Here is a 24,174-nt window from a genome sequence, read left to right as displayed (position 1 = left end):
AAATCCTGGCTTGCCTGTCAGTGCATATTGGCTTTTGTTTTGTTATTTAATTGTTGAACAGTACATTTCACAGTAAGTTTTTAGAACCAGTATTGTATTCTTTGGTGTAGATGTCTGAAGAGTGCTGATAAGTGCATGTAGAATATCCTAATCCCACAATTAGAATCACTGTAGAAAATACGTAATTTTGAAACATTTCAGTTATTATATGTGCAGGGAGGAAACTTCCAGTGTGAATGAGTGTGATACTTAGGATCATATTAGAATGTAATGGTAGGCAGGATGCCGGTAATAAGTGTGTATGTACAATTTTTGAATTGGCAGTAGGTCACAAGATATTGGCAAAAAATTGCAATAATGCGAGAAGCACCCTCATACTGTGTAGAATGCATAGTTATTAAAATACCTTATGTTTTTAATAATTTGTGTTACTGTTGACTTTAAAATAACAATTTTTCTTCTGTGAAATGATCTCAGCGTGATGGATTCTTGCAAAGTGCAGAATCAAGTTTGCCATATTTGTTACCACAGGAGTAAAACCTTTATACTAAAAACAATGGTTAAAACTTCTATGTCTCACAAGATTTCTGACATTTACTTGGTTTCCATCTGGGTTTGACTTCAGACTAGCGGTTGTAGGAGATTCCACAGGCTAGGCTTGTAACCCAAAGTTCTTGTATTTTAGTTCATAAAATAGATGCAGTTACAGGTATTCAGAGGTATTATGAGGAAAATGGAGGCCTAACTGTCTGTGTGTCTGTATCCAATGACTGACTAAAAGCTTTCATTTGAGCACATCACAAATGGTGATGAGTAAATAGGATTATTTTATTTGTATGTTTTCATGAAGATGAAAACTCGGATGTATCTATTTATGAGAAACCTGTTGTTGTTCGATAATCATTCAGTAGTCTGATAAAAGGGGACCATGTACTTTGACACGACCTGGGACCTTAGATTCGAACATCATTTACTGCATTAGGTATGTGGAAGGTTACAGTGTCAGAATGCCTAACGTGTGTTAAAAAATTCTGGACTAACATTTATTTTAGGTATATTGTAAAATTGTAGAGCTATGTTCTATTTTTGTTTACTACTTAAACAGAATCTGCACTTCATGTGTATACTATTTTCTGTTGTTGCAGGTGCGCCTATAGTGAAAATTTTTTTTACCAGTCTTATCCCTTGCATTCCAATATCATACGAAACCTTTTTTGCACTTTAAAGATAGACCACAACTCTCAAACAACTAGGCAATGTGCTTTACCTTGAATTGGTTCCATATTTGAATAACTCTGGCTGCAAAGATAAAGCATTTCTGGTGTAAATTTTAGCTACTATGTAATGTAGAAAGACAGACAAGAAGAAGATACAGGCTTTTAAGATTATTCAAAGATATGGACACTTTACTATAAACATTACATATTTTATGTTATCATTTGGCTATCATATCAAAACAATTTGTAATACAGCTAACAGAAAAAAAATTGTGCATTAAAAAGTGATATAATTTACAGATACCTTTAAGAGCACAGAGACAGTCAAAGAAGAAGATCTGGATACAGTGGCTCCACATGTTGGCAGTGCGTGGAGGAGAGTTGGCAGACTGCTGAATTTCAGTGATGGTGAACTAGATCAGTTCAAGATAGATTATAAAACTGAAAGTGGCATGAAAGAGGTAAATAGAGTCCATAAATGTAAGCTTATCTTAAGTCATTTTTTATGGTATAGATGAACATGTTTGCATGAAATGAAAATGTTGGCTTGGTTGCCAAGACAGTGTAGTGGGAAATAAGAGCAACCCCACTGAAATGTGAAAGTTATGAATTAATTTTGTTTTGCTGTTGACGAGGTCATTTATTGTCTCATGAATAGATAGCCAAAGAAGGTGTTACCATTTCCAAAACCTTCAGCCATGGCTAATTCACTCTTAATAAGATTACATCTCATTGCAGATGTTATCAAGTTAATGTGGTTAAGCAGTAAATCTTTTCTCATAAGTTACCTTTTTTATAGCAGAGTCCTCAAGTTTCATCTGTGCTAGCTAGTCAATAATTGAACGCTCTCTGCCAGGAAAGTAGACTGTAATAAGATTTATATCACAAGTACATTTTGTTAGCCAGTCTGAGGTGTACTTTCAGAAAAGTTTACTAACTACAGCATCCAGTGTGAATCAAAATGCAGTGAGAGAGGCACAATTGTTGATGACCATCCATTAATTCACATCATTTGCGAGATTTCAGACAAATTTAAGACACCACCTTAAAAATGTGGTACAGTGTAAATATATTACAAATACATAACTTCATCTCTCAGATACATTTTCAATGTGATCAGCCATCTGAGCATTTTGCTGAATTAGCAAACTTTGTTGGAAGCCACAGCCTATGCCACTTGGATTCCATGTGAAAACTAATGTGCAAAAATCATGAATTACCAAATTGAAAATATTCCCTTTATATCACCACTGGATTTCATAACTTTGGAAGAGTGTAATGTTACTGGTATTGTCATTTGCATGCCCTGGCCTCCTTTTCCCATCCCCTAAATATAATAAAATTATTTATCTGTATCAAATTGTTGCCCCACCGACTGGATATTCAGTTGTAAAGACAAACTTAAGTTTCTTGTGTGTCAATATGTACATACGTATACGTAATTTAATTTTATTGTGTGCCTGTCTTAGCCATACGCAAAATAAAAGTTGTCCCAGTCAAGTCCAGGTATCTTTTACCAACTGCATCATTTCTGTACTATGAATAACTCGTACTCCTACCTCACAGTAATCCTTGATGTACAATCATTTTGAACACTGTTCCTTCTTGTTTTATTCTTAGCAACTGCAATGGCAAATAATCTTAGGCAGATGTAGTTTCCTGGCATCTTACTGATTGTTGCAATATCAACTTTATATCTCCAATGTCAGTTTTCCTTTCAGGCTTTTTCTTCCAAATATTAAGTTTTGCCAAGAAGTAAAAGGCGCACTGCCATTATGTAACAGCTTTTAACCTATTGAATAAATGTGTGCACAGTGGATTTAACGGAGTACATCATGTTAGCAGAAACTCTTGGCCTGGATACAAAATTTTGCTTTGAGGGATGTGTGCACACCTTTCTTATGTACAATACAGTCCTCCTCCTCCTCCTCCCCCCCCCCCCCCCTCCCACCACCACCACCACCACCACCACCACCACCACCACCAACAACGACAACAACAAAGTCACAAATTTTTGAATACGTCTCTATAACACAAAATTTCATCTTTTGTCTTCCAGGTTATATATCAGATGTTACTTGCTTGGAAAAGAGAAATGAGTAGTAATGCAACGCGCGGCATTCTGTGCAGAACTTTGTGGTCTGCACATGAGTATGATGCAGCAGAAAAACTAGTTCCGGACATAAATTGAAAGTATCCTGCACTGTTCCAAAGGTTGAAAAGAAGAGTATGTTTGTGAATGAATGTGCAAGATGATGAATATTTTTATTGTCCACTTTTATGTGTGGTGTATGTGTTTGTACAGTCAACTTAATTTTTGTACTAAACATAGTTAATTTGATTTGTATTATAACCAAATATCAAAATAAAATATCAAAAAATTTTTAAATATATTTTAATGTTCTTCCATCACCAATTGCAGGAATACAATCTTCGGCAATGTAACTGAAAATTTTGCAAGTTATTTAATAAAATCAGTTAAGTCTGAGGACTGAGTAGCCTAATCAAACTAGAATTCTGGAGAAAGTTGCTATACACAGACTTCTTGTCAATTTACTTGCTCACTTGGCATTGTGTTAGGCTTAAGGAAGAAAAGTGGAATGTCTTTGTTGGAGATACATTATGTCGATGTAATTCAATGGACAAAATTTTCAACATTGTTAGTTTTACTTGTGGATGTTCTTTGGCTTTGAATTTTAGTGAAAATTCCACTATTTCAACAGAGAACCTGCCTGTCATGATTCGGTGCTGATGCTGTCTGTTGGTGAGATATCTCAGGTGCATGGTAATTTCATAGTGAGATGTGGTTTTTGCAGAAACTTGGGTCATAGACATATGCCAATGAAAGGTGACACAAACAGGTCATCAGGTTGGATGCTGAATTTGATACCACTAAATACCTTCGAACTTCCCTGGTCGTGTTGAGTTTGTAGGCAGTTTGGTTTTAGTACAGCCTCTGTCAGACCCCAGTCCTCAGTGTACCCAGTACAGTGTCACTTATCAGTTTTTCAGTTGTGTGGACGTGGATGACATCTTCAATTAATTTGTCAGTTCTGTGGATGCAGACTGCTTCTTTCATATGTTCTTCCCTGAAAGATAACTCAGTAGGAGATATTTATTGTTTCATTAAGTTATCCGCCTGGTCCTTTCTCCAAGAGTGCTTGGTAATTGCTAATTCTGTCCAGCGGCCTTTATTTACATCTCTTGTGTCATTAAGTGTGGCACGTTTGACCCATTAAAAAATGTGCTTTGGTACAGGACATCGATAACACTGTGCTTTCCGAGAATGGGATTGTGCATAACAACATCCAGAAGGGCACAGATGCAAAATGCAAGAACCACACATTGTTTCACACAAAATATTGTGAAACATGCACTATATTGGAAAAGTAAATTTTTATACTTCTGAAATTGCAGGATATTTAACTGAATAATATGGCTAACTAATTGCAGCCTCTATATTAGCTTCTTCATTACCAGTTCTAGTCCTTTTACAGTTTTTACTTTGGAGTTCATGTAAGTAAGTTGCCATGATCGTGTTATTGCTGACTGTTAGACATTGTGTTCTTAAATTTGTAAATTTGAAAAGCAATGATAGTTCTTTACTTGTTTTGGGAACATGAGTTCTCATAACCTTTGATTATCATGAGGAGGAAGGAGGGGGCAAAAGTATGAACCATACTCATTTGTCTTCACACAATGACATGTGAATACTAAAGCAGAACAAAAAACAATTTTGCTAATATTACTAAGACAGGCCGATTTCTTTTAAAAGACACTGTTTTAAACACATTTATCTACACGTACTATACATATGCATATAAATGCCAGCTAAATACACAGTGAGCCCCATTTCCATTTGGACAGCTTGTGTAAAATTTCAGATTACGAGGCTATCTCCTGGCTAGTTGTGGTGATAAAATCCTTGAAGTTTCAGTAACAGTTGTGTAGATCAAAGTGCTAGCATCACTTCAGCTGCTGTCCTTGCTGTGAATGTAGCACTATGTCAGACACTTATCGAAAAATGTCGGTGGAGCCGTGAGACAACATCAAGTTCTGTGTTAAGTTTCCAGTTTGCGGGAAAGAATTCGTTAAATTCGACCTGAATAAAGAGAGACAGGTTCCTGGTTTCTCCTCCATTACAACTGGTTGCTCTTCCACGATAATGCTCTGACCCACAAAGTGAAGATCCTGCACAAGTTTTTGACTAGCTAAAAGATCACAGTCCAGGATTAACCATTGTATTTGTTGGATTTGGCCCCAGCCAACTTCTGGTTATTGTCCTAATTAAAGCTGGCAGTGAAAGGCCACCATTATGACACAATTAAGGACACACAGGAAAACTGTACCGCATTACTAAATGCAGTGCCAAAGAAATGACTACAGTAACTGTTTCAAAATACTTTTGAAGCGATTTCAGCTGTGTGTTGATCCAGGGGGAGACTATTTTGGATAAATAATTATTTTGTGACTGTTATTGTTCATAGTCACAGTCCTAATGGAAGAGAGACACACTGTGTACATCCGTACAGTGTGAAGATTTCTCCCCCACGAACTATGGGCCTTGCCGTGATAGGGTGGCCTGCATGCCTCATTAATACAGAGAGCCGTACTGTAGATTCCACCAGAATGGAAGGGTATCTGTAGAGAGATGAGACAAACATGTGTTTCCTGAAGGGGGGCAGAAGCCTTTCCAGTTGATGCAGGGCCAGCAGTGTGGATGATAGACTAATCCGGTCTTGTAACATAACCAGCTTCGTACAGTGGTGGTACTGTGAACAGTTGAAAGCAAGGGGCAACTACAGTCTTTTTTTCCCCAAAGGGCAAGCAACTTTTCTGTATGATTAAATGTTGATGGCATCCGTTTGTGTAAAATATTCCAGGGATAAAATAGTCCCCCACTCACTGGGTGGGACTACTCAGGAGGATGTAGTCACCAGGAAAAACAAAACTAACACTCCATGGGCCGGAGTGTGGAATGTTAGATTCCTGAATTGGGTAGGTAGGTTAGAACATTTGAAAAGGGAAATAGATAGGTTGGATAGGTTGAAGATAATATAGTGGATGTTGTGGCACCCAACACAAATGAACACTGGCTTTTATAATCTGTTTATTGGTAGACTAAGGCACACGAAGGGTCAATGTTCAATGTATGAAACTGCCCAGAGGCAATACAGCGTCAGGAGCCTAACAACATCCAAATCGTGAAGGCTGCACAATAAGTGGCTATTTACAGCATGGCATAGACTGAAGCTGGGAGGCTCACATCAGCATGGATATAGATGTGTAGACATCACTGATGTTGATGGTGGAAGTTTTAAGTCGGCTTGCACAGCCAGTGTTGTAATCTAGTGCTGGAGGCTAATGGTAGAGCCTCTGGTGTCAATCCCCACATCATAGCTGGTGAGCCTTAGCCCAGTGCATCGAGTAACACACGTGGTGCGGTCAGTTGCACGTGTGGCTGGTGCAGCATATGGATCTCAAGGAGGGCAGATGGTGAAACGTCTTGGTAACTATGGGTTTACCACAGCGGAAATTAAGAAAGTTTGTTGGTAGGGTGAACAGGACTTCTGGTCAGGTGAGGACAGGGCTACAAATACAGGATCAAGTAGGGGTAATGCAGGAGTAGGTCTAATAAGGAATAAGAAAACTGGAATGCAAGTAAGCTACTGTGAACAGCATAGTGAAAGCATTATCGTAGCCAAGACAGACCTGAAGCCAACACCCACCACAGTAGTACAAGTTTATATGCCGACTAACTCTGCAGGTTTAGAAGAGAATGCAAAATTTTTGATGAAATAAAAGAAATTATACAGATAGTTAAGGAAGAGGAAAAGTTTGATTGCGAAAGGATTTGGAATTCGGTTATAGGAAGAGGAGGAGAAAGAAAAAAATAGAGGAATGTGGCCTGGGGAAAAGGAATGAAAGAGGAAGCCACTTGGTAGAATTTTGCACCAAGCATAATTTGATCATTCCTAAAACTTAAGACCCATGAAAGATTGTTATATATGTGTAAGAGACCTGGAAAATATGGAAGATTTCAGATTATATAATAAGGCGGAGATTATGGAACCACATTTTAAACTGTAAAACATTTTCGGGGGCAGATGGGGACTCAGACCAACGTTTATTGTTTATGAACTGTGGATTAAAACTGAAGAAATTGCAAAAAGGTAGGTAATTAAGAAGATGGGACCAGTATAAGTTGTGAGAACCAGAAGTTGTTGAATTTCAGATGGAGCACTAGGCAACAATTGACTGAAATAAGAGAAATGAATACTGTAGTTGACAAATGGGTCGCTTTGAGAGACGAAATAGTGAAGGTGGCAGAGGATGATACAAGTAAAAAGATAAGTTCTAGTAGAAATCCTCATATATCGTAAGAGAGATTGGATTTAATTGATGAAGATGAAAACATAAAAAATGAAACACACAAAAGGGAATACAACTGTGTAAAAGAACGAGATGACTGCAAGTGCAATATAGGCTAAAAAGGTGTGGCTGGCGTAAAAATGTAAGGATGTAGACTTATATACTGGATGAACATTAATAAAACTAACAAACTGCTGGACGGATTCCTGACTGGAAAAAGAGGAAAAAAGATCCTATGAACATTTGTCCGGAAATGCATCATTGCCATGGTAGGTGGGCTGACAAATTAAAGTTTCTCTGCCCACGTGTCATGTATTGCACACTGCACTATTGATGCTTCATACAGTAAACAGTAGAATGGTCTGGTATTAATGTTGGGAACAAGCTGAGACAGTGTTGTGTGCGGCCAAGCAGATGGAAATGTTCGAGGGGCAGCATGACTGTGTCAAACCAAGTACCCTCGCAAACCCAAACCACATTATACAATATTTCAAGCTGTCTTTGGGCATGTGTGTAGACATAGGTCCTTTCAGACGGACAAATGTGCAGGGAGGTGCTGTATTGTGTGTACACAAGACTTGGAGGACCAGATTCTACAACTGCGGTAGAACCTGCTTCTCAAAATCTGGTGCACACACAGTCTGCTGTCTTCCTGTGCGTCTGTATGTTTAAAATGACCCATGAACCCACAAGCTCCCAAAAAGGTCTGGAAATGCTATGTGATGTGGTTAATATTTCTGAGGGTACTTGTCTTGGTCGAGCTGTTTTCATGTGCTTGGCTGTACACAAACATGGGCTTGTTCACGACATGAATACCAGACTATTCTGCTGCTTACAGTACTCTGTGACACACACACACACACACACACACACACACACACACACACACAGAGCCTGCAGCACACGGTGTAGGGAAGCAGCCTACTCACGCCTTATAAAATTCACATCAGTCCTTCCATTGTGTGCCAGCCTAGTCTGCTGTTACTAGCTCTGACGACATAAATGTTGTGCAATACTTTAAAACTCAAGTAAATAACCTGAAACGTTTCTAGCATGTCAGGAGTAATACTAAATCAATATGTGTTGAATATCAGTTCAATAACTTTAACCATTTTCGAAATTTGGACGTTTTTCTGTAAAAATCATTGGCGCAACAGAAAAGGGCTAGAGACTTAAAAATTTATATTTAGATTCTTTTTTCATAATTTAGTAGAAACAGTATTTTGGATCTCACAAATTAAAATTTTAGTTGAAATTCAATATTTTCTGGTTTTTGTCTTCAAAATTAAGGAAGCAAGATAGATTAAGTAGGCTAATAAATGAGGCTAGGATGTTTAAATATAAGTAGAATGGAGATCCGCTATAATCATAAAGATGTGAGAAGTTTCAACTGAATAACTATATAACTATAGCGATAGCGTATCTCCAAAGGGCAAGTTCAGAGCTCGTCTACTGCGTGTAGTGTAATTAAATTAATTCTCTCGCCCAAAATAATTTACTTAGCCACGTCAGACTTTTATTATGATTACTTACCTGTGTGCTGATTGCACATTTAAATTGAGAGCTTCATCGGCCATCAGCAAAGGAAGCGATGATTTATTCGATAAGTTGAAGTGGTGCATTACTAGCCCAGCGGCTAGTCGGGAGAGCCGATTTGATCAGGCGTTCCCTTAGCCGTCCGCACCGCGGCTTTATATATAAGAACGCTGTGCGAGGAAGAAAGGCCCCAGCTCTCTCCAGACGCTGATTAGCACACCATCTGTGTCGGCAGTCGCGTCGCGTCGCGTCGCGTCGGTATCATTGCTATAAACAGCCTCGGATGCCATAATAAGTTACTCGGGATACGCGTAACCATGAAATCATTTTCGAGTGAAGTGTTAATTCTGGGATGACTTTAATGATCTATCTTCAGTTTGCATATGTCGTATTTTCACGTGCCGTCGCGGGACAAACATTCTACCATTATTTAGCGTGGCGTTTGATGAACATTATAATCAAATTATGGCGAGCATTCACTTAAACATTGAATTTGAACAGTTATAGTTGTATCAGCGCATTAGACTCTGAACTGCTCTGGTAGTTGGATTGTGTGGATTCTTTTTTTTATCTGTGACTTTCAGAATATAGCGAACGTTTTTACAGGATCGTTTTTGATTATGAATCCCAGACAATCTCCTAATTCCTCAGAGCTATAAGCTATAGCTATAAGCGTATTTCTCAGATGAAGTGGGCACTAGGAATTCTAATTACAGGCTTCATGTTTTGCTAATCACTTTCTGGTTGCCAATATTGCAGTTAGAGAGCCAATGTTGAGAACGGCAAAAGACAGCATAAATAATAGGAACATTTATATAACAGTTAATTCCACCCGCCGCCCCACATATGGTTAATCGGCCGGGAAATGCATCTCATCTACTTTACAAACCAAACATTATATAACAACAATAATTTCCACCCGCCGCCACAAAATATTATTAACATCACTCCACCCGCCGCCCCACAACGGCCCGTGTTCAGAGGAACATCCATTCATCAGCGCCATCTACCTTGGCAACAATGCACCTCTGAACACATGTTCGTAGGATCTTTTTTCCTCCATTTCAAGTCAGGAATCTGTCCCTGCTGTCTGTCCGTTTTCATTAATGTCCACCCTGTAAAAGAAAGGGGAAAGATAAAGACCACTTGCAGAAAAATTAGAGACCTTTTAAGAAAGTGGAAGCAACTGTATGAATATTGAGAGCTCAAATGGAAAACCAGTACTAAGTGATGAAGGGGAAGCTGAAAGGTAGGAGTAGTGGAGGGTCTGTACAAGGGAAGTAAACTTCAAGGCAATATTATAGAAAGGAAAGAGAATGCAGATGAAGATTAGTACAGGCAAAATACCCCCAGACTTTATAATGTTACAATTATCACAGCTCCTCAAACAATTTTATAATATTCCACTGCTTCTGGGTATAAACCTGAATACTTAAATTTCATTTGTTTCTCATCAAATGGATGTCAAGGAAATGAATAATCAACCCCTTATGAATCATGCCTTGTATTTTATTCAGTATATTTCATGTAGTTGACACATTGAAATTACTCTTCACTAACTTGTTTCGACAAAAACGTACACCAAAATCTCACGTAGTTCTAGCACAAAACTGGCCTAAAGTGACGTAATACTATCACATGACTGACTGGTGTAATAGTGAGACCATGCTGACACAACATGGCTACCACCACTTATCGTTATATAATGTTGAATGGGTATTTGTGGAGACGATGGAAATTGATTAATAATAATTGCTTGAATAATTAGAAAAAATGATAGGAAAGAATAGTTGAAAGAAATTTGGAGATAATTTATGTATCTGCACACAATCCTGTGTGAACTTTAACTGATACCAATATCAACAGACCTTCAATATCAATACATTCCAGGTCAATATACATAATTCGTATTACGTACTGCTTCACATAATTTCATTATGTTTAGTCTTTATCATGACAATATTGATGCTGGATTGCTCCTCCGGATATCACGTAAGTTGTTCTTGTCTGCTCCAAACCTCCTGATGCAGGATGTAGGAAAAAAATGATCGACACATAGGATTGGATGCCTTTAAATGTGTGAATAACTGGCTTTTCTAATAACCTTTTATAACATTTTTAATGTGTGGTTGAGATACACATTTTTAATAATTCTTGTACAATGGGTCCAAGCATACGTCCGAACACTACCACTTATTGAAACAAAAAGGTAAAGATACAGGAACAAATAAATTGAAGAGCATAGTTCTTATTTTGTTTTAGAAAGATAGTGAATGATGTATCAAAACAACTCATTAATTTCCCAAGGGGGGGGGGGGGGGTCTATAACCCATTCAATTTATATAAAAGAAAAGAACAAAAAAATAAAATGATTCAGTACAATTGTCCCACACTATCCACTGATGTCATACAGAGGTGTATTGTGTCTGAACTTATTTCCCTTTTTGAAAGTTGATAATCCTGGCCTTTATTTTTGGTCATTGGAGTTGTCCTGAATGGTTATTGATTTATATGGGAATGTCAGCTTCTTTTAACACATACATATATCAGTTTTCTCTCCTAACAAAGTGCTTGCTGCAACCGCAAAGTCCTATTGTTATTAGTCAGCATCTGCACAGTGTTTAGCTTGCTAAGTATGCGCGTGTGGTCCATTGTCCCTTATTGTCACAGTTCGCGCTCACATGTTCAGTACGAGGCAAGAGTGTCATGCATTTACAGTAGCTTTCACTGCACAAATTCGTGAAGCTCATGTTCAGGGCATGATCCTTTGTGAAATCTTCGATGCGGTGACAACTGGTTTCCATATCAGCGGCTCGAGGATTTTATTTCACCTCGTCGCTCCCGCTTAGTTAGTGGGGAGACCAGCCATACATCTGACAGCCATCAACAAGGTAAGTTCATTGCCGCTTTTACGACGTAGTCGAGCACAGAAAATTGATGCTGCATAAAGTATTGCCAGTTTTAGTTTACCACATGAACACCCCTATTGTTTTAACACGTGCAGTTAATACTTTGCAGCCTTGTTTCGTACGTTTTTGCTCTTTGTTTTTGAGCGTCTTTCATACAGGTGCATTACATAGTTTTTGTAGTGTCCTTTCCATATAATATACACATAACATAAAAAATACAATTACAAAATACGCTTAACCTATTCATTTGCTGACATGCCATTATGGTGGCTTATATACATTATAGTCCGTAACATATTCTCTCCCCTTTTTGTGGATAGGATCATTACTTGTCATTTTGTTTTAGTACATTTGTTACATTAAGAGATTCCGATTATGCGAGTACACATTTTTACTTTCGTTTGGTTATACATGCTTCATATAACATTCATACAATAATAGATTCTGTTTTCATTTCTAGCATAAATTGACATACATTTCAATTCAATTTACAGTGACTTCTTGTTGGAGCATATTTATCAATTCAAAAGAATCAAAGAAGTAAACAATAGCCATTACAATAGATACTACGCACCGCTCGGATAATTATGCATGGTCTCACCTCACTATCATTCTCCAGGAATGATCTACACATTACAGGGTTGAGGAAATTCTGTGGAAAGGCGTTTATGTGCTCAGCTATGTCTCATTAGTAGACTTAACTGTGATCCCAAGAACAAAATTGTTTGTTGTTTCTAAGTGCAACTCAAATCTGATGATATCAATCATATCAAATTCTTATTGGCTCAAATGGCTCTGAGCACTATGGGACTTAACATCTGAGGTCATCAGTCCCCTAGAACTTAGAACTACTTAAACCTAACTTACCTAAGGACGTCACACACATCCATGCCTGAGGCAGGATTCGAACTTGTGACCGTAGCAGTTGCGCGGTTCTGGACTGAAGCGCCTAGAACCGCTCGGCCACCGCGGCTGGCAAATTCTTATTCAGTGTTGAAAAGTGCAGCTCAGTATTTACTTGTTATCTCCACTGAATAAAGGATAGCCGCTTCATGTGCTGAGGTTTACAGAGTTGTATCATCAGTACGATATGTTACGTATAATGAGCATAAAACAATGTTTACATAAGTAACAAAAGCGTGTAAAAATTTCAGTGTAATTCAGGTGTTTGACGCTTTCATGGGTAGAGGATGCGTGCAGTAATTAGGTTTCAACCCCTTAATTATTTGGTAGTACTCAACCTTAGTTCATGACTGTGATGTGTGACATCCTGCAACTGTTTTCTTTTTCACCTACTTTCACACAATCTCATTCATATGTATCATAAACTTACTTCTATATTCACTCGGTGTGTGGTTTTTTCCTTATGTTTACATAGTACCTAAAACACTTCAAGCATTTGTCTTTCTTTGCTTTAGGGCATGTCGATGAAGCATTTCCTGGAAGAAAAAACTTAATACTAACTTAAAACTAAATCTTCATAGATAAGTGTATAGTGGCTTGGTGGCTACTAATACCTTTTTCGTATATCCAACCATGTATTCATTCACTTCAGTGTGCAGTCGTGCTTTCACAAAACTTATTTATGTCATGTGTGCATCTCTACTCACCTTATGAATCTGAAAGATAAAGTGTATTAGAAGTGTGGTGTGACCTTTTATTCAGTCTTCCACTTATACTGTACTCACTTATTTACCTGCAGCAAGACATTTCTTGTCCATCAAGTATAATTAGTGTGTGCACTTTCAGTACTTAAATTTGTAAAAATTGTGCATATATAGATATGACATGTACTGTAGCGTAGCTTAAGTAAATATCTCTTGGTTTAGTGTCCCTTTCCTGTATGTATATAATCCCTTAGTTTATCCTTGTGTTTGTGTGTATTGTGCAGATAGTCGCAGTTGTAGTGTAGACTCTCTCTTAATTTTCTATGTCCCTGTTTATTCAATAGACTTTACAAATGCTTGTGTGGGCTGTAGCTCATCAGGTTTGTTTGTTTTGGATGCTCCAACACTTCCAGTTGCGTCTGTCTGGCACGCACGCGCTTGTGGTTTGTTGACTAGCTTGCTTCCTAATGCACATGGGCTGCGTCATTCTGTTACGACTTGCGTCGCGGAGATTTGTGTATTGCATTGCACGCTACCATGCGTTTCACAACTTCATTTATTTGTTTACAACTGGGCTACGAGCAAGGTGAAGTGTTGTATTTAGAGTATCATCGTGTAGACACGTAAAATTCTTCCTTGTTACAGCCACTCATCGTTTCACATTCGACAAACAAGAAAAAAACAACTAACAACATAAATTCTGGAATGTGATTTTCCAGCATCCCAAATCTAATATTATTATATGTATATACAAATTAGAGGGTATACAGCTCTTCTTAAATATATAAACATTCTCAAACAAGTCTTTGTGTGGGTAAAGGCCCTTCTCTTTACCCATATTCATGTGTACCAATCTGTATGCACCTGGGTATGGGATTTTAATAATAATGTGCGTTCTGGTGTATAGTAGTTGCCACTTACGGTTCAGTTTTCCAATTTTTGTGGATTTGTGATGTGTTCTAAGTAACGCCTTTTGCCCTAAATAAAATTGTGTTGTACGTTTCAGCTTTCTGTCATAAATTCCTTTCCTATATGTAGCCCAGATTTCAAGGTTGATTACTGCTTATTGTATTTTATCCTCCAGTGATAATATCAGTATCGGTATCTTGGGCAAACTCCTTTCAATTTCTGACTATTGGCAGTTTGTACCTTGCAATTTTGCACTGGCAGTGTGGGTATATGCCCACATTTCTTCAGTTCTTGAAAGAATCCCTGTGACATCAAATTAGTTGTAGCACCTGCGTCAAGCACAATGGGTACATCGAGGTCAAATATTTTGGTATTAATAGTACCTTGTACCTTGCCCTCTGTCAAGTTTTCCTGTGTACCTTCATTACTTTGATATAGATCGTCTTTCACATCACTACCTTGATTGTACCTGATAAAGCTAGTGTCGATCGAGCTCGTGCCCCCACTCTCCTCCCAGGTCACATAACAAGGGCCTACCATGACCAGTTCAAGTTTTCCAGCGCCGCGATGGCATCGGTCTCTTGGTTAGGCATAACTTCTATCATATGGACTGTTGGTGTGTGATTATGCCAATTAGTATCTTGTGAAGCTCTTGACTAAAATTGTCTTTGCCTTGTCATGTTGTTCTGTATATGTGCCTTACTTTGCTCACCAAATTCCGCAGTCTGTGGATTATTCGGCTGTCTGGTACTGTTTTGTGTTTGCTAAGCGATTGGCTGATTATTGCTGATAGCTTGTGTCTGTATGTATTCTACAGGCTGGCCATACTCTACTTGCCTGTCGTAGTTGTTTTTGTTAAATTTTTGCCCATTTCTTGTGTGTCCATCATGGAATTTACGGCTGTTGTACTACAAATTCAATTGTTCACTTGTTGGTCCATAAATATCTATGGTGCTACCTGTGTATTAACGGGCTTGGATTGTACTGGTCTCTCTTTGTATATCAAATCTATTGAGTCCAATACGGATAGAAAATATCTGGTGTCGTGTTCTGGAATGGTAATGAGTTTTTCCCTAATGTGGACAGGAAGACAACTCGTTAAAATTTTCAGCACATCTACTTAAGATACCAGGATCATCCAGTATGTGGTTTTATTCAAATATTTTTCAAAATAGCCCTTTAAGCTTCCATGTTTGCTACTGAATGGAGCTGAGTTGAATACTTCATGCCTGAACCTCTCTTGTACGGCTTCAGACCAATATTTATCCAGAAAGCTCTTTCAAACTGTTCATAGTAGTGGCAACGTTTCGCCATGTCCTTAGCCCATAGTAGAATGTCACCGTGAGTGTATCCAACAACAAATCTAATTTTCTTTGCTTCATTTCAAAATGGTCCGATAAAGACCACAAGGTTTGTTATTGTCCCTTCAGAGGTAAATACCAGAAATTGTCAATGCCTAAGTAATCCCTTATCTTCAAGTAATGTTGACAAACATGCTGCATTGTTAGTGACAGGTGGGTTTATGTTCACTTGTGGGGTAGCGCATGGCAATTGCGCTTGCTTGACAGGTACAGCTGCCGGCAAGTGTTGCTGCATTCCACAACCTTCGCTATTTTCCTTTGATGGGCTAGCCACATATTGTGGGTAACCAATGAAAGTATATAACTAATGTAAAAGCATGAGTTTGTTTTCTGTCAAATGTAAGTAGTCTTAGCAATACTTCCTCGTAACCATTCCTCTGCGTTGTTTAAACCTGAATCTATTTTAGCTAGAAATTGACTTTCTTTCTCCTTTAGAGCTGCTTCTTTCCCAGTAAGAACTGAGAAATTGTTCATTGAGCATCATAGAAGTAACATCATGATTAGTTATATTACCAGTCTTCTCATTTATTGATAGTGGGATGCCACCATCATTGTTGTTTTGGTTGCCATTGGTCAGTTCACAAGTTGGCGAGTTACTTTCAACTGCTGCCAATCTCATATTCGGACATCTTGGCATATTGCATTTTGTAATGAATTTTCAACAATGGCCATTTCCTTTGACTCCATTGTAAATAGTACTTTAAAAATTATGAATAAGTTTTTTCAAAAATGAAATTTTGTCTGTATCAGTACTTTTTAATTAAAGTAGGTTTAGCTGCATATTCACTAATGAACCTGATTATTATCTGACAACCAACTCCAGCAGCTCAGGCCAGAATGCAACTATCATGTGGGATGGAAACACCAGTCTGGAGGGACAGGGAAGGGGAAGGGATAGTAATGCATGAATGGGGGGACAGAGGAACACTGATTGGTGGAGTGTGCAGGGACTAGAACACCAACAGGTGCGGCAATGAGGAGGTTGCAGAGCATTGAGGTGGGGAGAGAAAGACCGAAAAAGGACAGGAGTGGGGATAAGATGGGCAGGTGCATTGGCAGAGGTCAGAAGACAAGAATGGGGAGGAGATGATAGGCCAGAGAAGGTGAAAACTGTTGGGCGGAGGATGTGTGGACAGTATGTTACCATAGGTTGTGCCCGGGATAATTACAGGAGCGGAGAATGTGTGTAAGGATAACTCACATCTGCGCAGTTCGGAAAAACTGGTGGTGGAGGGGAGGATCCAGATGGCTTGAATAGTGAATCAGCCATAGAGATCAAGCATGTTATGTTCAGCTGTGTGTTGTGCTTCAGGGTGATCTACACTCATGCTCATAAATTAAGGATAATTGAAGAATGTGGTGCCACACAACGTGGCACAAACAAAACTGGCGCTAGTAGCATAGGCAAATAGGGAACACACAACACAGATCTGTAAGTCCACAGTATTGGTGATAAGTTGAGAAAACCATCCTGAAACACATGCCACAAAACGCCCCTGTTTCTTGCGCATGTACCCCAACATCAATATGGGATATGATCACCGTGCACATGTACACAGGCAGCACAACAGGTTGGCATACTCTGGATCAGGTGGTCGAGCAGCTGCTGGGGTATAGCCTCCCATTCTTGCACCAGTGCCTGTCGGAACTCCTGAAGTGTCGTAGGGGTTTGAAGATGTGCAGTGATACATCGACCGAGAGCATCCCAGACATGCTCGATGGGGTTTAGGTCTGGAGAACAAGCAGGCCACTCCATTTGCCTGATATCTTCTGTTTCAAGGTACTCCTCCGCGATGGCAGCTCGATGGGGCTGTGCGTTATCATCCATGAGGGGGAAAGTGGGACCTACTGCACCCCTGAAAAGGCGTACATACTGGTGCAAAATGACGTCCCAATAAACCTGACCTGTTACAGTTCCTCTGTCAAAGAAATGCAGGAGTGTATGTGCACCAATCATAATCCCACCCTACATCATCAAACCATGATCTCCATACAGGTCCCTTTCAAGGACATTAAGGGATTGGTATCTGGTTCCTGGTTCACACCAGATGAAAACCTGGCGAAATTCACTGTTCAGACTATACCTAGACACTAAACTTCCTGGCAGATTAAAACTGTGTGCTGGACCGAGACTTGAACTCGGGACCTCGCCTTTCGCGGGCAAGTGCTCTACCAACTGAGCTACCCAAGCACGACTCACGCCCCATCCTCACAGCTTTAGTTCTGCCAGTACCTCGTCTCCTACCTTCCAAACTTTACAGAAGCTCTCCTGCAAACCTTGCAGAACTAGCACTCCTTTCATTCTGTATACCTAGACTCGTCTGTGAACTTAACCTGGGATCACTGTTCCAATGACCATCTACTGAGTTCTTGACATCATGCTTTATGGGCTCTCCTGTGACCAGGGGTCAGTGGAAAGCACCTTGCAGGGCTCCAGGCAAATAAAACATGTCTGTTCAGTCGTCTGTTGACTGAATGTCTGGAGACAACTTTTCCAGTGGCTGCGGTAAGGTCCCAAGCAAGGCTACCTGCAGTTCTCCGTGGCTGTCTGCGGGCACTGATGGTGAGATATTGGTCATCTTGTGGTGTTGTACGCTGTGGACGTCCTGTACTGTAGGGCCTGGACATGTTTCCTGTCTGCTGGAATCATTGCCATATCTTGAGATCACACTTTGTGGCACACGGAAGGCCCATGCTATGACCTGCTGTGTTTGACCAGCCTCCAGTCGCCCTAGTATTTGACCCCTTATAACATCATCAATATGTGTTCTTTGAGCCATTTTCAACACACAGTCACCATTAGCATGTCTGAAAACGTCTGTACACTTACTCGCTGCACTGTACTCCGACATGCACCAACACACCTCTGCATACGTGGACTGCTGCCAGCATCACTGTACGACGACCGCAGGTCAAATGCACCACATTGTCATACCCTGAGGTGATTTAAACCTGCAAACCGCCCACCAGAGTGTTGTTTCACCATGTATCAGCATTATCCTTAATTTACGAGCATGAGTGTATTTTACTCTTGGTCACTGTTTGGTGGTGGTCATTCAATGTGGTGGACAGCGGGCTGGTAGTCATACCAATGTAAAAAGTTATCCAATTATTGCCGCAGAACTGCTAAATGACATGGCTGCATTCACAGGTGGCCCAGCCCCTGATGAGAAGCATAAACCTATGCCAGGACTTAGATAGGAAATGCTGGGTGGGTGGATTGGGCAGGTCTTGAATCTGTCTCTCCCATAGGGTTATGATGCTTGTGGCAAGGGGTTGGGAGTAGCATAGGGACATTGTGTAGATTGGCTTTGGTGAGATCCTCAGTATAGCATAACGAGTGAGGAAGTTCGCGTCATTACAGAGACACCGTCCTTGGATGGCCGGGCTGTATGGGAAAAGGGGGGGGGGGGATTTTTTGGTATGAAAGGGATGACAGCTGTCGAAATGTAGATGATGTTGGTGGGTTTAATGTGAAAGGAGATGCGGATGGAGCCATTAGAGAAAAGAAGGTGCAATACCACAATCTTTTGGGATCCTGTATCCTTTTCCAGTCTCATCCATACTCTCCCGAAGAGGCATATGTGTAATATCAGTAATTTACACAAACTTAAACTGCTGCTTTTTTTCTTTTCCGGTTATCTGGATCTGAATACACTGAAGGTTTTTTTTTCCTTTTTTTTTTTCAACAAATTAGTAATTAGCACTAGTTGCAGCTATTGTTTTGATATTCTTTACATTGGGCCTTGCCGGTATGCTTCTGCATAGGAAACATGTTGGATTAAAAGCTGATGTACCATCACAATTTGTACATTATACGAACTTCAGGCTCGTGGTAGGAATAATTTTGCTATTGAAATTATAGAGTAATTAATGATTAAAGTTCTGATATTTCTAGTCATTCAAGCAAAAAATTGTTTCTATCCCTAATAGAAATATGAAATGATGATTTTTCAGTCATAACCAAATACGCTCATGTTCTAATTGGTGTTAGTTAACAGAAGTGTAATTATGGCTACATATATAGAAATGTAAAATTTTACTAGTGCAAAATTTAATTAACTGAATTTAGTTCTTTCGTTCAGTAAAACTAATTCCTCTCTTCACTTGAAAATGATAGGGTGATCATTCTTTAAGTAAGTAAAGTGAAATATGCAAATTAACGAAATATATTGTTGCAATGATAAAAAAAATGTAATATATAGTCTTAATAGAAACAGATTCTTTCTTGTCTTTGTATGAAATAATTAACTTTTATTTCATGTAAATTTCTATGTAATTTGAGAAGATGTATGTAAAAATTTTCATTGTATAAATCAAAAATTTAATATGTGACAATGACGGTAACATGTTTAAAATCATGTAAATAGAGATGATGTGTACACCGCTAGAGGTCAGTAGTGAGGTCAGTGTTATGTCAGTCATGAGACAGTGTTCAGGCAATTTTACGCATGTAGTATGCTGCCGAACATCTAGCACATGAAATTAAACTCTCTGTGAACAAGAAATACTGGAATTTTTTTTAACCATTGCGTGATTCCCATGTGGCGATGCAGTAATGTCAAGGTGAATCTACGCCAGCATTCAGAAGCACAACCCTGGATTACACAAGATAATGTATTATTTATTTGGTGGAGGATGTCCATAATATGACGTGGTGTTCTGTTTTTCTTGTGTTAAGCAATAATACACATCCCAAACTTCACCACACAAAAACATTTTCACCACGTTATATTACAGAGGTCAGCATCCAGGAAGGTGGCACACTGGGTTTAGGAGGAGCAGGTGAAGTGGATGGGAGAAAAAGAGTTGAGGTTGTGAAGGAATGACGGTAGGTTGTCTTGGCCCCGAGTCCAGACCATGAAACTATCATCAATGAACCAGACTAAGGGTTTCGTGTTTTGGGAGGCTAGAGAGGTCTCCTCTAGATGGCCCATAAACAGGTTGGCATAGGAGGGTGCCATGTGGATGCCCATGGCTGTGCCGCAGATTTGTTGGTATTCCTTCCCTTCAAAGGAGAAGTAGTTGTGGGTTAGAATAAAGTTAGATGTATGAGGTAGTGGATTTGGAGTCTGAAGGACATTGGGAAAGATAGTATTTAAGGGTGGTAAAACCATGGGTGTGAGCGATGTTGGGGTATGGGGAGGGGGCATCAACAGTGATCAGTAGGGATCCAAGAGGTAAAGGGGTGGACCTTGCTGTTGGTGGGCAGGCTTGCATGCCTCAGCGATACAGATGGCTGTACCATAGCTGCAACCACAACGGAGGTGTATCTGTTAAGAGGCCAGACAAATGTGTGGTTCCTGAAGAGGGGCAGCTGTCTTTTCAGTAGTTGCAGGGGCAACAGTCAGGATGATTGACTGATCTGGCCCTGTAACACTAACCAAAACGGCCTTGCTGTGCTGGTACTGCGAACGGCTGAAAGCAAGGGGAAACTACAGTCGTAATTTTTCCCGAGGACATGCAGCTTTACTGTATGTTTAAATGATGATGGCGTCCTCTTGGTTAAAATATTCTGGAGCTAAAATAGTCCCCCATTCGGATCTCCAGGCGGGGACTACTCAAGAGGACGTCGTTATCAGGAGGAAGAAAACTGGCATTCTACGGATCGGAGCGTGGAATGTGAGCTCCCTTAATCAGGCAGGTAGGTTAGAAATTTTAAAAAGCGAAATGGGTAGGTTGGAGTTAGATATAGTGGGAATTAGTGAAGTTCGGTGGCAGGAGGAACAAGACTTTTGGTCAGGTGAATACAGGGTTATAAATACAAAATCAAATAGGGGTAATGGAGGAGTAGGTTTAATAATGAATAAAAAAATAGGAGTGCGGGTAAGATACTACCAACAGCATAGTGAACGCATTATTGTGGCCAAGATAGACACGAAGCCCATGCCTACTACAGTAGTTCAAGTTTATATGCCAACTAGCTCTGCAGATGATGAAGAAATTGATGAAATGTATGATGAGATAAAAGAAATTATTCAGGGAGTGAAGGGAGACGAAAATTTAATAGTCATGGGGGATTGGAATTTGAGAGTAGGAAAAGGGAGAGAAGGAAACATAGTGAGTGAATATGGATTGGGGGAGCGAAATGAAAGAGAAAGCCGTCTGGTGGAATTTTGCACAGCGCATAACTTAATCACAGCTAACACTTGGTTGAAGAATCATAAAGGAAGGTTGTATACATGGAAGAATCCTGAAGATACTAGAAGGTATCAGATAGATTATATAATGGTAAGACAGAGATTTAGGAACCAGGTTTTAAATTGTAGGACATTTCCAGGGGCAGATGTGGACTCTGACCACAATCTACTGGTTATGAACTGTTGATTAAAACTGAAGAAACTTCAAAAAGGTGGGAATTTAAGGAGATGGGACCTGGATAAACTGATTAAACCAGAGGTTGTACAGAGTTTCAGGGAGAGCATAAGGGAACAATTGACAGGAATGGGGGAAAGAAGTACAGTAGAAGAAGAATGGGTAGCTTTGAGGGATGAAGTAGTGAAGGCAGCAGAGGATCAAGTAGGTAAAAAGACGAGGGCTAGTAGAAATCCTTGGGTAACAGAAGAAATATTGAATTTAATTGATGAAAGGAGAAAATATAAAACCGCAGTAAATGAAGCATGCAAAAAGGAATACAAACGTCTCAAAAATGAGATTGACAGGAAGTGCAAAATGGCTAAGCAGGGATGGCTAGAGGACAAATGTAAGGATGTAGAGGCTTATCACACTAGGGGTAAGATAAATACTGCCTACAGGAAAATTAGAGAGACCTTTGGAGAAAAGAGAACCACTTGTATGAATATCAAGAGCTCAGATGGAAACCCAGTTCTAAGCAAAGAAGGGAAAGCAGAAAGGTGGAAGGAGTATATAAAGGGTCTATACAAGGGCGATGTACTTGAGGACAATATTATGGAAATGGAAGAGGATGTAGATGATGATGAAATGGGAGATACGATACTGCGTGAAGAGTTTGACAGAGCACTGAAAGACCTGAGTCGAAACAAGGCCCCGAGAGTAGACAACATTCCATTAGAACAACTGACGGCCTTGGGAGAGCCAGTCCTGGCAAAACTCGACAATCTGGTGAGCAAGATGTATGAGACAGGCGAAATACCCTCAGACTTCAAGAAGAATATGATAATACCAATTCCATAGAAAGCAGGTGTTGACAGATGTGAAAATTACTGAACTATCAGTTTAATAAGTCACAGCTGCAAAATACTAATGCAAATTCTTTACAGTCAAATGGAAAAACTAGTAGAAGCCGACCTCGGCGAAGATCAGTTTGGATTCCGCAGAAATGTTGGAACACGTGAGGCAATACTGACCTTACGACTTATCTTAGAAAATAGATTGAGGAAATGCAAACCTACATTTCTAGCATTTGTAGACTTAGAGAAAGCTTTTGACAATGTTGACTGGAATACTCTCTTTCAAATTCTGAAGGTGGCAGGTGTCAAATACTGGGAATGAAACTCTATTTTCAGTTTGTACAGAAAGCAGATGACAGTTATAAGAGTTGAGGGGCATGAAAGGGAAGCAGTGGTTGGGAAGGGCGTGAGACAGGGTTGTAGCCTCTCCCCGATGTTATTCAATCTGTATATTGAGCAAGCAGTAAAGGAAACAAAAGAAAAATTCGGAGTCGTTATTAAAGCCCATGGAGAAGCAATAAAAACATTGAGGTTCGCCGATGACATTGTAATTCTGTCAGACACAGCAAAGGACTTGGAAGAGCAGTTGAACGGAATGGACAGTGTCTTGAAAGGAGGATATAAGATGAACATCAACAAAAGCAAAACGAGGATAATGGAATGTAGTCGAATTAAGTCGGGTGATGCTGAGGGAATTAGATTAGAATATGAGACACTTATAGTAGTAAAGGAATTTTGCTATTTGGGGAGCAAAATAACTCATGATGGTCGAAGTAGAGGGGATATAAAATGCAGACTGGCAATGGCAAGGAAAGCGTTTCTGAAGAAGAGAAATTTGTTAACATCGAGTATAGATTTAAGTATCAGGAAGTCGTTTCTGAAAGTATTTGTATGGAGTGTAGCCATGTGTGGAAGTAAAACATGGACGATAAATAGTTTGGACGGGAAGAGAATAGAAGCTTTCAAAACGTGGTACTATAGAAGAATGCTGAAGATTAGATGGGTAGATCACATAACTAATGAGGAGGTATTGAATAGAATTGGGGAGGAGAGGAGTTTGTGGCACAACTTGACAAGAAGAAGGGATCGGTTGGTAGGACATGTTCTGAGGC

The 24,174-nt window shown here is 39.6% G+C and overlaps 1 protein-coding gene across 2 annotated transcripts in view; it reads left to right on the top strand.

Annotated features, from left to right (window-relative positions):
* The window catches only part of LOC124798117, a 38,732-nt gene extending 35,126 nt beyond the window's left edge, over positions 1-3,606 (top strand). For both annotated transcript variants that reach the window (XM_047261375.1, XM_047261374.1), the window contains 2 exons: positions 1,518-1,678; positions 3,277-3,606. In XM_047261375.1, the coding sequence (XP_047117331.1) occupies positions 1,518-1,678; positions 3,277-3,408 (293 nt within the window). In that variant the 3' untranslated portion in view covers positions 3,409-3,606. The remainder of the gene's footprint in view (positions 1-1,517; positions 1,679-3,276) is intronic.
* The last annotated feature ends 20,568 nt before the right edge of the window (positions 3,607-24,174 follow it).

The sequence above is a fragment of the Schistocerca piceifrons genome, chromosome 5, assembly GCF_021461385.2.
Source record: "Schistocerca piceifrons isolate TAMUIC-IGC-003096 chromosome 5, iqSchPice1.1, whole genome shotgun sequence".
NCBI classification, from domain to species: Eukaryota; Metazoa; Arthropoda; class Insecta; order Orthoptera; family Acrididae; genus Schistocerca; species Schistocerca piceifrons.
Note: the sequence above shows the minus strand (reverse complement) of the source record. Positions and strands in the feature narration are given on the sequence as shown.